Genomic DNA, 17,227 nt, shown 5'->3' with positions numbered 1-17,227 from the left:
ACTTTGAACTCTTTGGTATCTCACCAAGTGATCAGTGACTAAGTCAAGAGGACTTTGTGTCTTGTGTCACCCCCTCCCAGCTGGTAGCAAAGTCACTGCTAGGGAAACCAGCAGCTGTAGCCATAAGAAATTTCACTTTTTTTTCTTCACACAGCCAGGGGGCTTAAAGCCAATGGTTGTATCCCGAAAGCCACATTAACTGTTCTTGGCCAACCAACCAATATCAGGCACTGCTCCCGAAATCTGGGCCTAGCTAGCTCAGTGCCACAACTAGTGTGACAATTACACAGTCAACCACTTTGAGAAGTGCTCCTGCAAATCATTAAACAGTTCTGACCCACAGCAGCACTGACTGAAGCTGAGGCAACAGCCTCTACATTCAGATTTGACACCTGCTTAATAGCATGCGATGTAATGTCAGCACAGTAAAACAAAACTAATAACTTAATGTATATTTAATTTGCAAAATTAATTACCACAAGAGGGACTGGATTTGGAGATACGCCTGCTTCCATGTTTGAGGATGACGGCACAATGCTCCCCTCTGAAACTCTTCTTCGCTTCCGTTTGTGTGTTGCATCTTGTTTGGATGCTAAAAAGAATTAAAAGGTAAATGTACACAATATTTCAACAGCTAATATGATTCAACAAAACTACATCATCAAGCTGTGAGGATTGACAACAGTTTCCTATTCTACAAGCTGATACCGTGCACCTTATTCCCCTATCAATGATCTTCCTTTCCACTCCTGAGTATGCAAAATCCTGTTGGGACCACTAGGGATTTCTCCATTTGTTTTTGTATATTGTCAAACATCAGTTAATCTTTATTAGAACTGGATTGTAATTCCCTCCAGAGAACACAAGTTCAAACCCCACCATGGCAATTTGAGAGTTTGAATTTAATTAAAAGTAAAATGAAGAAACAAAAAGCTGTGAGCCATGAAAGTAAGAAAATCTGACAAACAACTTAGATCTGTATGGCACCTAATTATATGAAATATCCAATGGCTGTTCATAGCAGCATGATAAAAAAAAAAACATGAAACTAAGACACATTTGACGATTCTAGGTCAGATAACTGAAGATTTGTCCAAACTAGTGAGGAATACTTGGAGGAAGAAAGCAAGGCCATGAGGTGGAAAAGTGTAGGAAAGGAGATCCAGAGCTTGGGACCTAGGCAAATGAAGGCATGACCACCCATGAGGAAGGATAAAAATCTTGGCTGATCAAGGGACAAGAATGAGAAGAGACTGCCAATATGTCAAAAGATTGTGGCATTGGAGATTACAGAGACTGGGTGGAACAAGCAACTGGTAACAAGGATGAGAATTTTAAAATCAGGATGTGCTGACTAACTGTCATTGTAGGTCAGCTCAGGGGGTGACAGGTGAGTGGGACTTGATAAGATCCACTTATTCAACATTACCCTTCAGGGAAGGAGATCTGCCATTCCAACTTGGCATATATGCGACTCCAGTCCTGCACCAATGTGGTTGAGCCTTAACTGCCTCATGAGCCCCCACACACACATGCGCACACATACGTAATATGTGCACATACAAGGACACTCGCAAATGGACATATACACTTAGACTCATGTACATATGCAAATGCACAAATTGCACCAGCTGAGGTGGTCACCTGGGAACACTGTTCTCAGTACTGAGTAGTGATTCAATAAGGCAGAAGAGTAGCCACTGACACTACCAGTTCATTCTACTATAACATGATAGTTATATTCTTGCGTAACCTTGTGCTACAGAAAATTGCCTTGAAAATCACATTATAGGGAAATTGCTATAGAAAATCACTATACCTGTACAGCAGAAAGTTGGCATTATGCAAAAAGCGTTCACTATCCATCAATTGTGTTACAGCCAATTTGCATTAACAAGACACACATTACAGCACAACTACCTGTACTGCAGCCCTACTACTTTGCAGAAGTCAATAAACAGCATTTGGCAGCAGGACTGGGAACTCAACTGCCCTTCCCCATAAACAATCTCAGTATCGGTACTGTCTCTGGGTGTAAATCAGGGATCAAAGGCATGCATAATCCTGGTCCATTTAAGTGGAGAATCTACTAACATCTCCATTAGGGGAGCTGGTGTGGGAACATTTTGAATGTATTGACTGGAGGATTAGATAGTATAGTTTCTCACCTGATTTTGATGCTTCATTACAAATCTCTGCAAAAGGCCTGTAAAAGATTAAAAAATGAAAACAAGTCAGTTAACAATGACTAAAGTGAAGCCACTACTGACATTTACTTCAATGGTAGATCTGGAGGTGTGCTTTCCTTCCTCATTAGTTACTGCTGCAGTGTGCCATTCTTTAAGTATCATATGAATTACTGGCATACACTCTCTGACTTCAAAAAGCAGCAACCAGGAAGATTGGTGTGGCCCCTCACACTCACCAGAAGTCAAGTTATAGGAACATACAACTTAGGAGCAGGGAGAGGCCATTTGGTCCTTCAAGCCTGCTCCACCATTCAATAGTATCATGGTTGATCTGATTGTAATCTCAGCGCTACTTTCTTGTCTGTGCCCATATCCCTTGGCTATTGCAAACCTACCTGACTCAGCCTAGAAAAACTTAAAGACCCACTTCCATTATTTCAGGGGAAGAGAATTCCATACTCAAATGACCCTTTAAATGAAAGTAAATCTCCCTATTTCTATCTAAAAAGCCAACCTCCTATTCTTAAACTATGTCCTCTAGTTTTATTCTCCTCCACAATGGGTCCTCTTTTGTTTGTCATTTATATAAATGATTTGGATGAGAATATAGGAGGCATGGTTAGTATGTTTGTGGACGACTTCAAAATTGGTTGCATAGTAGACAGTGAAGAAGTTTTTCTAAGATGACAAAGGGATCTTGATCAAGTAGGTCAATGGGTTGAAAAATGGCAGATGAGGTTCAATCTAGATAAATGTGAGGTATTGCATTGTGGTACAACAAACAAGGGTAGGGCTTATACAATTAATGGTGGGGCTTTGGGTAGTAAAAACCAAAAGAACTGTGGATACTAAATCAGGAACAAAAACAGAAGTTGCTTGAAAAGCTCAGCAGGTCTGGCAGCATCTGTGAGGTAAAAAATCAAAGTTAAAGTTTTGGGTCCGGTGACCCTTTTTCAGAACTGTGTTGTAGAACAGAAGGACCTTAGGGTGCAGGTTCATAATTTTTTGAAGTTTGCATCATATACAGACAAGGTGGTTAAAAAGAAGTTTGGCATGCTTGCCTTCATTGCTCAATCCTTTTAGTATAAGAGTTGGGAAGTCATGCTGAGGTTGACAGGACATTAGTGAGGCTTACTCTGTCCAGTTCTGGTCACCCAGTTATAGGAAAGATATTATTAAGCCAGAGAGGGTTCAGAAGTCATTTATCAGGATGTTGCCAGGTATGGAAGGTTAGAGTTATAGAGAAAGGCTGGGACTTTTTTCACTGGGGCATAGGAGGTTGAGAGGCAACCTGATAGAAGTTTATAAAATAATGAGATGTATAGGTAGAGTTAATAGTAGTTGTCTTTTCCTTAGGACAGAGGATCTTAAGACTAGGGGGCACATTTTGAAGGTGAGAAGAAAGAGATTTAGAAAAGACATGAGATGCAAATTTTTTACACAGCGGGTGGTTCACTTGTGGAATGAACTTCCTGAGGAAGTGGTGGATGCAGATACAATTACAACGTTTAAAAGACATTTGGATAGATACACGAATAGGAAAGGTTTGGAGGGATATAGGGCCAGGAGCAGGCAGGTGGGACTAGTTTAGTTTGGGATAATGTTTAGCATGAGCTGGTCAGACGGAAGGGTCTGTTTCCGTGCTGTATGACTCTAAGAGGAAACCCTCTCAGTATCCACACTGTCCAGTCCCCTCAAGATCTTACGATGTTACAATAAGATCACCTGCCAGTCTTCTAAATTCCAATGAATTCGGGCTGTGCCCATTCAACCTTTTCTCATCAGATAAGCCCTTCACTCCAGAAGTGAGTAAAGTGAACTTTCTGTGAACTGCTTCTGAAGCAGTAGCTTATTTCAAGTAAGGAAATCAAAACTACATGGTATTCCAGATGTGGTCTCATCAATGGCCTGCACAGCTGCAGTAAAACCTATTTTTATATTGCATTCCCCCAAAAATAAAGAACAATATTCCATTCACCTTCCTAATCACTTGCTGTAACTCCATTCCAATTTTATGTGGTTCATGTAGCAGGACACCCAGATCCTTCTGCACCACTGAGTTCCGCAATCTCTCTCCATTTAAATAGTTTACTGCTTAGGTCAGTAAATGCGGCTGCTAATTTGCACACAGCAAGGGATTGGAGTCATGAAGTGGATAAATGAACCAAAATTGTATTTTTGGTAGTATCGTTGATGGAACCAGGAAATCAAGAGAATTAGGTGAAAACATGTAAAGGTAAAGAGGCTTCTGGGTAATTTAGATAAGTTGAGTGAGTCGGCAAATATGTGGCAGATGCATTATGGCCTGAATAAATGTGAAGTTGCCCACTTCAGCAGGAAAACCAGAATGGCAGGGATTATTTAAATTGTGATAGATGGGGAACGGTTGATATACATAGGGATCTGGGTGTCCTTGTGCACCAGGCATTGGAAGGGACGGAGTACAGGAACAAGGATGTCTTGTTGCAGCTGTACATGGCCTTAGTGAAACCAGACCTGGATTATTGTGTGCAGTTTTAGCCCCCTCTGCCAAGAAAAAATTACTTGCAATTGAGAGAGTGCAGTGAAAGTTCACCAGACTGATTCTGTGGATGGCAGATTTGTCAAACAATGATAGATTGGATCAACTGGGCCAGTATTCACTGGTGTTTAAAACAATGAAAGGAGATCGCATTGAAACACAAAGTTCTGACAGGGCTGGATAGACTGGATGCAGGAATGATGTTTCCACTGGTTGGGGCTCTAGGATAAAAGGGACACAGTGTCAAGATTGTTTCAGAGATAGTAGGAGCTGCAGATGCTGGAGAAACTGAGATAACAAGACCTTCTTCAGAAAGGTCTAGGCCCAAAACGTCAGCCTTCCTGCGCCTCTGATGCTGCTTGGCCTGCTGTGTTCATCCAGCTCTACACCTTGTTATCACAGTGTCAAGATTTGCAGTTTTCGGACTGAGGTTAGGAAAAATGTTTTCACTCATGGGGTGGTAAGCCTCTGGAGTTCACTACCACAGAAGGCTGTAGAGACAAAGTCACTGAATATATGTAAGAAAGGAATAGATAGGTTTCTTTAAGTTAAAGGTGTCAAGGGGGTATGGGGAGAGAGCAGGATATGGTTTTGAGATGAAGATCGGCCATGATCATGTTGAATGGTGGATTGGGCTCAATGGGTTGAATGGCCTACTCCTCCTATTTTCTACATTGCTAAGTTTTAAATATTTTAAAATTCTGTCACAGAATCTGTTATGACCACTGAGAGTCATGGAGTCATACAGCACAGAAACAGACTCTTTCGTCCAACCAGTCCATGCCGAACATCATCCCAAACTAAATTAGTCCCACAGCCTGCTCCTGGCCCATATCCCTCCAAACCATTCCTATTCATGTATCTATCCAAATGTCTTTTAACCTTTGTAATTGTACCCGCATCCACCACTTGCTCAGGAAGTTCATTGCACACGTGAACAACTCTGTGTAAAAAATTTGCCTCATGTCTTTTTTAAATCTCTCTCCTCTCAGCTAGTCTTGAAATCCCCTGCCCTAAGGAAAAGGCAACTACCATTAACTCCATCTATACCTCTCATTATTTTATAGGCTTTTTCCAAGTCACCTCTCAACCTCCTACACTCCGATGAAAAATGTCCCCGCCAATCCAGCCTTTCTTTACAACTCAAACCTTCCATACCTAGTAACATCCTGGTAAATGACTTCTGAACCCTCTCCAGCTTGCTAATATCCTTCCTATAACTGGACAACCAGAACTGGATGCAGTATTCCAGAAGAAGCCTCACCAATGTCCTGTACAACCTCTGCATGACTTCCAAACTCCTATACTCAAAGGACTGAGCAATGAAGTTAAGTGTGCCAAACACCTTTTTAACTGATAACAAGGTGTAGAGCTGGATGAACACAGCAGGCCAAGCAGCATCAGAGGAGCAGGAAAGCTGATGTTTCGGGTCGAGACCCTTCTTCAGAACTGGGGGAGGGGAAGGGGATTCTGAAATAAATAGGGAGAGAGGGGGAGGCGGATAGAAGATGGATAAAGGAGAAAATAGGTGGAGAGGAGACAGACAGATCAAAGAGGCAGGGTTGGAGCCAGTAAAGGTGAATGTAGGTGCGGAGTTAGGGACGGGATAGGTTGGTCCAGGGAGGACGGACAGGTCAAGGAGGCAGGATGAGGTTAGTGGGTAGGAGATGGGGGTGGGGCTTGAGGTGGGAAGAATGGTTAGGGAGGCGGGAACAAGGTGGGCTGGTTTTGGGATGCGGTCGGGGGAGGGGAGATTTTGAAGCTTGTGAAGTCCACATTAACACCATTGGGCTGCAGGGTTCCCAAGCAAAATATGAGATGCTGTTCCTGCAGCTTTTGGGTGCCATCATTGTGGCAACCTTTTTAACTACCCTGTCTATATGTGACACAAACTTCAAAGAAATATGTACTTTCACCCTTAGGTCCCTCTGTTCTACAATACTACCCAAAGCCCCACCATTAATTGTATAAGCCCTACCCTTGATCATTGTATCAAAATGTCTATTTGCCATTTTTCAGCCCATTGACCCATTTGATCAAGATCCCTTTGTAATCTTAGAAAACCTTCTTCACTGTCTATAATGCCACCAATTTTGGTGTCATCCATAAACTTACTAACCATGCCTTCTATATTCTCATCCAAATCATGTGTATAAATGACAAACCAAAGAGAACCCAGAACTGATCCCTGTAGAACAGTGCTGGTCACAGGCCTCCAGTCTGAAAAGCAACCCTCCACCATTACTCTCTGTCTCCTACCATTAATCCAACTACGTATCCAATTGGCAAGCTCACCCTGAATCGCACGTGACATAACTTTACCAATTAGTCTAACATGCAGAACCTTGTTGAAGGCTTTACTAAAATCCAAATAAACAATGTCTACTGCTCTGCCATCGTTAATCTTTCTGGTAACTTCCTCAATCACGTCTGTGAAACACGATTTTCTCGCACAAAACCATGCTGACTATCCCTAATCAATTTTTGCCGAAGTGCCCATAAATCCCAAATTTTTATAATCACCTCCAACAATTTACTCTCAACTGCAAGTCAGACTCACAGATCTATAGTTCCCCACTTTCTCCTTACAACGTTTCTTAAACAAAAGTACAACGTTAACCACCCTTCAGTCATCAGGCACCTCACTGTAGATCTAAATGATGCAAACATTTCTGCAAGGGGTCTCGTAATTTCATGCCTTACTTCCCACAATGTTCTGGAATACATTAGATCAGGTCCCAGAGATTTATCCATCTTAATATTTTCTCAGACCTCCCGAACATCCTGTTCTGTAACGTGAACTGTTTTTAAAACATCAAAAGTTTATTTCTCTGCAATCTCTTGACTCCATTTCTTTCTCCACAGTAAAAACTGATGCAAAATATTCATTTAGTACCTCTCCTGTCTCCTGGGGTTCAACACAAAGGCAACTTCCTTGATCTTTAAGAGGCTCTACCTTCTCTCTAGTTACACTCTTGCTCTTCAGCTCGTGTAAAGTTTGAAGTGAAATGTGGAACCGTAACTACTCAGTCATCCAACTGGACTGCTGTGAAGTTTCGTTTCGAGTTATGCACTCTCAGTGGTGAGTGGAATGTGAAATATGCTCCCACATGGACTACCCAATGACAATAACAGAAATAGCATCCAAGGGAAGCTAGCTATGTTGGCAGATAAAAGCAATGTTGATTTGTTGTCAACATAAACATTGTTTCTGCCACAAGTGGTTAGGATCTGGAATGCACAATCTGAAAATGTGGGAGGAGGCATATATACTCAAGGCCTTTGAAAGTAAATTGGGTCATTATCCAAAGAGACAAAAAAACACAGCCATGGGGAGTGGCATTAAGTGAATTCCTCTTGCAGAGAGTGTGCCTCAGGTATGAGGGGCCAAATAGCCTCCTTTTGTCCTGTAACTGTTCTACAGTTCTAAACACAAGGGCGTAAAGAACAAAAGGATACATTGCTTGGGTTAATTACCGAGTGCTGTTCTGTTCACTACTCCATCGGAAGGATGTGATTGCACTAGACAGGGTGCAGAGGAGATTCACCAGGATGTTGCTTGGGATAGAGCATTTCAGCTATGAATCTCCAAATTCTTACAGTGCAGAAGCAGGCCATTTGGTCCACCATGCCTGCACAAGAGTAGATGGGCTGGGGCGGTTTTGTCTGAGAGCAGAGAAGGCTGAGGAGAGGAACCAGATTGAGGTATACAAAATTCTGAGGGGCATAGATAGGGTAGATAGGAAAAACACTTCCCCTTAGTAGAAGGGTCAGTAACCAGGGGGATATATTTAAAACAAACGGAAGAAGGTTTAGAGGGGATTTAAGGAAGCTTTTTGTATCCAGAAGACAGTGGGTATCTTGAGCTCATTGCTTGAAGGGGTGATAGAGGTGCAATCCATGATAACATTTAAGAAGTGCTCAAAAGTGATGGGGTTGTCTAATTTGTAAGAAATGAAATTAAATCAACGGCAAGAAACTAAGTAGGGTCAGATGATGTAGAATCTGTGCGGGTAGAGTTAAGGAACCACAAAGATTTTAAAAAACCATAATGGGAGTTATGTACAGGCCTCCGAACAATAGTCAGGATTTGGGGCACCAGATACAGCATGAGATAGAAAAGGCATGTAAGAACGGCAAGTTACAGTGTTCATGGGGGTGGATTTCAATATGCAGGTGGACTGGGAAAATCAGGTTGGTAGTGGATCGCAAGAACATCCAAGAGATGGCTTTTTGGAGCAGCTTGTGGTGGAGCCCACTCACAAGGCAGTGCAATGAGGCGGACTTGATAAAGGAGCTTAAAGTGAAGGAACCCTTAAGAGGCAGTGATCATAATATGATTGAATTTACACTGCAATTTGAGAGGGAGAAACTGGAATCAGATGTAACGGTATTACAGTTGAATAAAGGCAACTACAGAGGCATGAAGGAGGAGCTGACCAGAATTGACTGGGAGAGGAGCCTAGCAGGAAGGACAGTCAGGTTCTGGGTGTAATTTGGGAGACACAGTAAAAGTTCACCCTAGGACAAAAGCAACAAACTAATGGGAGGACAAGGCAACCATGGCTGACAAGGGAAGTCAGGGACAGCATGAAAGCAAAAGAGAAAGCATATAATGCAGCAAAGGGAAGTGGGAAACCAAAGGATTGGGAAACCTAAAAGACCAATGGAGGTCAACTAAAAAAGAAATTCAGAGGGAAAAGATTAAATATGAGGGTAAGGTAGCCAGTAATATAAAAGTAGATTGCAAGAGTTTCTTTAGATATGTAAAGGGCAAAAGAGAGGCAAGTGTGGACAATCGACTGCTGGAAAGTGATGCTGGAGAATTAGTAATGGGGAACAAAGAAATGGCAAAGGAACTGAACAAGTACTTTGTATCAGTCTTCATGCTGGAAGACACGAGTAATATCCCAAAAATTCCAGAGAGTCTGTGGTGGTGGTGGTGGTGTAGAGGAGGTGAATATGGTGGCCATCAACAAGCAGAAGGTGCCAGAAAAACTGAAAGGTCTGAAGGTGGAAAAAACACCTGCACCAGCTGGACTACATCCCAGAGTTCTGAAGGACATAGCTGAAGAGATAGTGGATGTGTTCGTGGTGATCTTACAGGAATCACTGGAGTCCAGGAGGGTCCCAAAGGACTGGAAAATCACTAATGTAACCCCCCATTTAAGAAGAGAGTAGGGCAGAAGATGGGAAATTACAGGCTGATTAACCTGACCTCAGTTATTGTTAAGATTTGAGTCCATTGAGAAGGATGAGATTTCTGAATACTTGGAAGTGCATGGTAAAATAGGGCAAAGTCAGCATGGCTTCATCAAGGGGAGGTCATGCCTGACAAATCTGTTGGAATTCTTTAAGGTAACAAGCAGGTTAGACCAAGGAGAGCCAATATATGTTATCTATCTGGACTTCCAGAAGGCCTTTGACAAGCTGCTACACAGGACGCTGCAAAGTAAGATAACAGCCCATGGGTGTTAGAGGCAAGGTACTAGCATGGATAGAAGACTGGCTGTCTGGCAGAAAACAGAGTGTGGAAATAAAATGGTCCTCCTCTGGATGACAGCCAGTGACTAGTGGTATTCCACAAGGGTCAGTGTTGGAACACAAATTTTCACTTTATACATTAATGATCTAGATGAAGGAACTGAGGGCATTCTGGCTAAGCTTGCAGAATAGAAAGATAGGTGGAGGGACAGGCAGTATTGAGGAGGCAGGCATGCTGCATAAGGATTTAGACAGTTTAGGAGAGTGGGGCAAAGAAATGGCAGGTGGAATATAATGTGGTAAAATGAGGTCATGCACTTTGGTAGGAAGAAGAGGCACGACTATTTTCTAAACGGGGAGAAAATTCAGAAATCTGAAGTGCAACGGGACTTGGGAGTCCTAGTCTAGGATTCTTTTAAGGTAAACTTGCAGGTTTACTCAGTCGTTAGGAAGGCAAATACAATGTTGGCATTTATTTCAAGAGGGGTAGAATATAACAGCAAGGATGTAATTCTGAGGCTTTATAAAGCTGTAGCCAGACCACATTTACAGTATTGTGAGCAATTTTGGGCCCATACATCAGAAAGGATGTACTGGGCCTGGGATTGAGTCCACAGGAGGTTCACGAGAATGATCCCAGGAATGAAAGGATTAACGTGTAAGGAACATTTGAGGACACTGGGTCTACACTTGATGAAGTTTAGAAGGGTGAGGGGGAGATTATAGAAACAAAGAAACATAGAAGATAGGGAGGAGGCCATTCAGCCCTTCAAGCCTGCTCCGCCATTCTTCACGATCATGGTTTATCATCCAACTCAATAGCCTAATCCTGCTTTCTCCCCATAACCTTTGATCCCATTTGCCCCAAGTACTATATCTAGTCGCCTCTTGAATACACTCAATGTTTTGGTATCAACTACTTCCTGTGGTAATGAATTCCACAGGTTCACCACTCTTTGGGTCAAGAAAAATCTCCTCATCTCCGTCCTAAATCGTCTACCCCAAATCCTCATGCTGTGACCCCTAGTTCTGGCCACACGCACCATCGGGAACATCCTGCCTACATCTAGCCTGCCCAGTCCTGTTACAATTTTAGAAGTCTCTATGAGATCCCCCCCTCATTCATCTGAACTCCAGCAAAAACTATCCCAATCTTGTCAATCTCTCCTCATACGTCAGACCCACCATGCCCAGAATCAGCTTGGTAAACCTTTGACAGCAAGAGCATCCTTCCTCAGAAGAAGAGACCAAAACTGCACACAATATTCTAGGTGTGGCCTCACCAAGGCCCTGTATAACGGCAACAACACATCCCTGCTCCTGTACTCGAAACCTCTCGCAATGAAGGCCAACGTACCATTTGCCTACTTTACCATTTGCTGCACCTGCATGCTGATCTTCTTGAGACTTACAGAATACTGAATGGCCTGGACAGAGTGGATGTTGGGCACAGCCTTAGAGTAAAGGGAAAACTCTTTAGAACGGAGATAAGGAGAAACTTCTACAGCCAGAGAGTGGTGAATCTATGGAATTCATTGCCACAGAAGGCTGGGGAGGCCAGGTCCTTGAGTATATTTAAGGTGGAGATAGATAGGTTTGTGATTGTTAAGAAGATCAAAGGTTACGGGGAGAAAGCAGGAGAATGGGGTTGAGAAACTTATCAGCCACGATTGAATGGCGGAGCAGACTCGATGGGCCGAATGGTCTAATTTCTGCTCCTGTGTCTTAAGGTTTATTATCAGCTGAAAGACCACAGTATACAAGGCTACGGGTCAAATTCTAGAAAATGAGACTAATGTAGTCCAGCACAGACACGATGGGCTGAAGGGCTTATTTCTATGGTAGATGACTGACTGAATGTGAGGGAGTTTGACTGAAGCAGAAACTGATCGATTGAGTCTGCTTGTATGGGGTTGCTTAGCCCAGCTGATTGGATGGCTGGTGAAATAACTGCACAGAGGCCAGTATCGCATCACCAAGCTACCCTTTATTTATGTGCTCAGTATCCTGGCTGTGGCCAGCCAGCTCAGAGTCAATCCCTTAAGTCAGGAGATTCTTTGAATCCCCTGTTTTTATCTGTCAGCCAGGGCTCCTTGATTAGCCCAGGTTAACAACCTTAATCAAGGATCTTATAGTCAATAAGCCAATCACTTCAGTTGGTTTGTGATGCAAAACGATGACAGCAGTGTGGGTTCAATTCGCACACTGGCTGTCTATGAAGGATAGCTCTTCTCAACCATGCCTGAGGAATGGGGACCCTCAGGATAAACGAGCACCAATCATTCTCTCTAATGACAGAGCAGTACTATGGTCCAGTAAGACTATGGTGACTTTATACATAGATTCTTTGCAATACTAAGTAGTTTTCACAGTTATCCACTTTTGAGCATTGGAGTAACAGTTTAAGTTATTATTTTACTGGTTACCATGGCTGTTAAGTCATTTGAGGCACAAATGGTCAAATAAATGCTAAGAAACAAATCAATTGAGCACTAAGCTAGCACTTGCATTCACTGATTAAAAGAAACAAACAAAGGTTCGATTGAAATTCCTCTTAGTGAAAACATATACTTCTCACTCTTACAAATTGAGCTTTTCTAAAAGTATGGTCTCCAGAAGTTCAGGTTTAACCAGGTGCTCTAATAAAATCAGGGCAGTGATTTATCCCCTACAATTCCAGCACCTGAATGTACATTTATCCAGGTATTTTCAGCAGCTTTGAGGTACACTCACCTGAAGGCGATGGGGCTGCTTTATTTATGCAAAACAGTTGCCATTCATGACATCAGGACCTAACTTGCAATTTTAATCTCAGGACATGGGTGACATTATGTCTGTTAGGTGACCCAGATTTCAGCCAGAACGTGGTGTTAGTTGGTTTAATTTTATTTTTGTTTCCTTGTAAGCTGAAAGAGTAGGGAGTGCTCCCCCAGGCCACACAAAGGAATCTTGGGGATCCCCTATTTTCTCTGCCTCATCCTTGGCTGTCAGCCATCTAGCTCCTAAACTCTGGAATTTGTTCCCTTTAGTTCTGTGCCACTCTTCTCTTCTTTAAGACACTCCTTAAAACCAACCTCTTTGATTGATTTTTTGATCGCCTTCCTCTTTTGTTTGGTTTTTTAATTATGTTCCCGTGAAGCACTTTGGAATGATTGTGATGAGGCTGAGAGATTTACAAATATGTATTTTAATATCATTTACTGCAAGTTTGGGCTCTTGGAATTCTAAGCTGAACATGGATTTGTCTGTGTGTTTAGAATTAACAATCCGCTTTTTAAAACTACAATACGCAGAATTCCAAGCAAGGCCAAATTACCGAGAGTTCCTGGAGAACTACCCATAGGGCTTAGTGGGAGAACTCTCCAAACTCTGACTTTTTCAGTCTGTTCTGCAAAGTCGAGAGAAAGTGAACGATGTTTCAAGCTCCAACCTGCTGCCTTTTGATGGAATAACATGCTAAACAGCGTTCCTAATGAAATTACCTTAGAATAAAATATTATTTGTCCCGGATCAGAGTGTTGAGATACAGTTAGTGGAAAAGAAATGAAGGTAAAGTCCTAAAGGTTTTAAAATAAAAAAGAAGGAATCAAAACTGCTTCAGGAACTGTATAGCCCTGAAAGGAAGCTAAATCAAGAGCAAAATAGTAAGTTAAGAAAGAGTCATCAATAGTTGAAGCAGATGAGATTAAATTTTAATAACTACAAGCCCATCAGGGTATTTAAAAAAAAGTCTCTTTCTCCCTTGGAAATGAGATGGACTAAGTCCTTCATAGGTACAGAACTAGATATTCCTGGAATTGCAACAGCGTTTGGAAGCTGTACCAGGGTGTATTGAAGCTAATATGAAGCTGATGTTTCTGGTCAATCTATAAACAGTACTTGGGTTATTTCTGATATAGATTTAAAATTCTTTGAATCTAAGTTCTAAGGGAATAGAGTGGGTTTTGTTTATCTTCATGATTGTTAATAAACTTTTGTTTTGTTGTATTGTTAAAACAAAGACTGCAACATTGTGTCCTTCTGTTTTAAGAAGAGTTGACTTTATCAAAACGTATGATCTATCCAGCCAGGTTTGTGCAGGGGTCTGATTTGTCTGGTACTAACTTTAACCGGACATTACTCCATTACAACTGGAGTCACTAGATCATGACATGATTTAGTACTTTAAAGGTGTGTGTAAATATATGCGTTGTTATAATTGTGGTACTTTAAGTTATACTGGACAACCTGCTTTGTGCATCTTTTCCGCACCATTGGAATGGGGGTGGATGCATGTGTTAGCTGGTCAGAGAAATCTGGTGTTGGCAACCATCATCATACTGTTCTTCAGCAAGATACATTACACCAACAAATGAAAAGGGCTCATTACTCCTCTGCCACTGAAGGTAGGTGAGGTATTATTTTCACCACTGTAAATAGGAGTGTGGAGTAATCGGATCAGCCATGAATTCATTGAACTTAAGGAGCCCCTAATTCATACATTATCAATATATCACCAATCTTAGTGGACACATTTCAACAAAACTTGGTATATAGAAGGGTATGGCCCAAGGAAGAAGTGATTTGTTTTTGGTGAAGATGTGGATCCAGATCTAGGATCCCGGAACTTTTTACATATTCTATTAAACATTGGGAGAAAGAATAAATTGACTTTTAAAAAAAATGTGCTGGACTGTTTTAGAAAGTGTTGGATTGTCTGGGCTGCTAAAGCACAGTTACAATAGTCAAGATATGAGCAGAATTCTAAGAGCAGGTTCTCAGATGTGGACTAGCCTGAAGCCTCCTCGAAGACAGGGTATATTCTACTACAATTATCTTTTAAAACTTGTAGCTACAGAACCTCAATCAAACAGGGGAAAACTTAAAGGAAGAGCTGTGCAAATGTAATAGTTTTGAGTTAACACAGCATGGGAAGGTATGCAATCAACTGAGAGCCAGTTTCATTATTTTCAAAGGTGTTTATATTAAAGATAACATTTGTCACAAAAAAATACTCATCTATTTTTCCACTCTAAATCGTGGTAAAATTACACAGGATTTTAGCCCTCAACCTTATTGTGAGAAACCAACCTCTATTCACTCAATAAAATAATTATGCAACAAAATAAATTAATTCTTATTACATCTTATTAATGTCACTACAATATATAAGAAGAAAAGTTAGACAGTGGGTTCCTACCTAAAACACAGACTCTACTTTAATAATTTAGCCTCTATCTGCCAGCTTTTCAAAAGAAATTTCCTCTTCCAATCGTTTGCAGAGTTCCCGTAAACAAACTGATCATTGTTACTGTGCTTTCTCGTGAGCTGATTTTGCAGTGTTGAGAGAACCCCACGGTTAACAATGACCCTGACTTACAGTTATCTTTTTACAGCACTAAATGTACCCTCATACTGTTCAATCTTACTCACTTCAAGTGGTGGACATTGAACATAAATAGGCAGAACAAATTTATTTGTAAATAAATATTCATTACTAAAGACAGCACAAACATATTCAGCAAAAAAATGGCAATTCAAACAAAATGAACATAAAAACAAACACCTGTATATTAATTATTCTTTGTAAGAAATATCTTTGTATGTAAAAACTAAAATGAATGCCCTTTAAAGACAAAGTGCTGGATACTGACAGAAGAAATTCAGTGAGAATCAGTCTGCACAGAAGGAGGCCACTATATATATCCTGCCTACGTCAGTTCTTTGAAACAGCTAGCCAATTAGCCCCATTCCCCCGCTCCTTCCTCACAGTCCTACAAATTATTCCTTTTCAAGCTAATTCCTCTTTGAAAGTGACAATTGAAACAGCTTCTACTGCCCTTGAAGGCAGTGCATTCCAGATCAGAAGAACATGCTGAAAAAAAATCCTCTTCATCTTCCCTCCCCCACCCCTCCTTATTTTCTTTTTGCCAATTATTACAAATCTGTGTTCTTCAGTTACTGACCCTCCTGCCAATGACAAAAAAGGCTTTGCTTTCATCATAGCCTAACACAAGTTGAAATGCCTCCCTAAAGAAGGGAGCTCAAAGCGAACCTTTCATCTGCTCAAATGTTTCCATATCCTCTCCTTAACCACTCAATTAGACTTAGCTGTACTATACAATTTAATGGGAATATAATTTAGACTCTTCAAAGCCATAATGTAAAAATATACACATGCAAGTGAAGCTCAACTGGATAATGTAAGGATTACCTCTTTGTTCACCCCTTTTAGAAGTTGCACATTTCTAGGATATGCATGTTCCAACACAATCTCAATGAATTAGATATTATTTTATATGGCTCACAGGAAATCTATGCCCTGGTGCAGCCATGTGCAATTTAATCAGTGAACAACAGATTTCTTCAGGAACAAAATGTATTATTTGGATTCTGACCCCCAAGGATGCGTTCTCAGCCCCCCACTGTACTCCCTGTACACCCACGACTGTGTTGCCAAATTCCAAGCGAATGCCATCTACAAGTTCACTGATGACACCACCATGGTAGGGCAAATATCAAACAACAATGAGTCAGAATACAGAAGGGAGATAGAGGGCTTGGTGACGTGGTGCAATGAATACAAACTCTCTTCAAATGTCAGCAAAACTAAAGAACTGATCATTGACTTCAGAAAGAAAGGAGGTGAACACACCCACCACCCCCCCCATCTACATCAACAGCGTCAAGTTCCCAGGAGTGATGATAACTGACATCCTGTCCTGGACTTCCCACGTAGATGCGACAGTCAAGAAGGCAGAACAATGCCTCTTCTTCCTCAGGCGGCTCAGGAAATTTGGCATGTCCATAATGTCCCTTACCAACTTCTATAGATGCACCATTGAAAGCATACTGTCTGGGTGCTTAACAGCCTGGTATGGCAACTGCTCTGTCCAGGACCCTAAGAAACTATAGAAGGTGGTGCGCCTAGCCCAGACCATCACTGAAGCTAACCTTCTATCCATGGAGAGAGATAGTGGGAACTGCAGATGCTGGAGAATCTGAGATAACAAGGTGTAGAACTGGATGAACACAGCAGGCCAAGCAGCATCAG

General features: G+C 41.6%; 1 protein-coding gene across 1 annotated transcript in view; it reads right to left on the bottom strand.

The window, feature by feature from the left end:
• Positions 1 to 455: 455 nt before the first annotated feature.
• The window catches only part of gtf2ird1 (GTF2I repeat domain containing 1), a 176,767-nt gene continuing 159,995 nt past the window's right edge, over positions 456 to 17,227 (bottom strand). The window contains exons 30-31 of the mRNA XM_048612388.1: positions 2,169 to 2,206; positions 456 to 592 (exon numbers count right to left, since the gene is read on the bottom strand). Of these exons, the coding sequence (XP_048468345.1) occupies positions 456 to 592; positions 2,169 to 2,206 (175 nt within the window). The remainder of the gene's footprint in view (positions 593 to 2,168; positions 2,207 to 17,227) is intronic.

The sequence above is a fragment of the Rhincodon typus genome, chromosome 26, assembly GCF_021869965.1.
Source record: "Rhincodon typus isolate 14 chromosome 26, sRhiTyp1.1, whole genome shotgun sequence".
NCBI classification, from domain to species: Eukaryota; Metazoa; Chordata; class Chondrichthyes; order Orectolobiformes; family Rhincodontidae; genus Rhincodon; species Rhincodon typus.
Note: the sequence above shows the minus strand (reverse complement) of the source record. Positions and strands in the feature narration are given on the sequence as shown.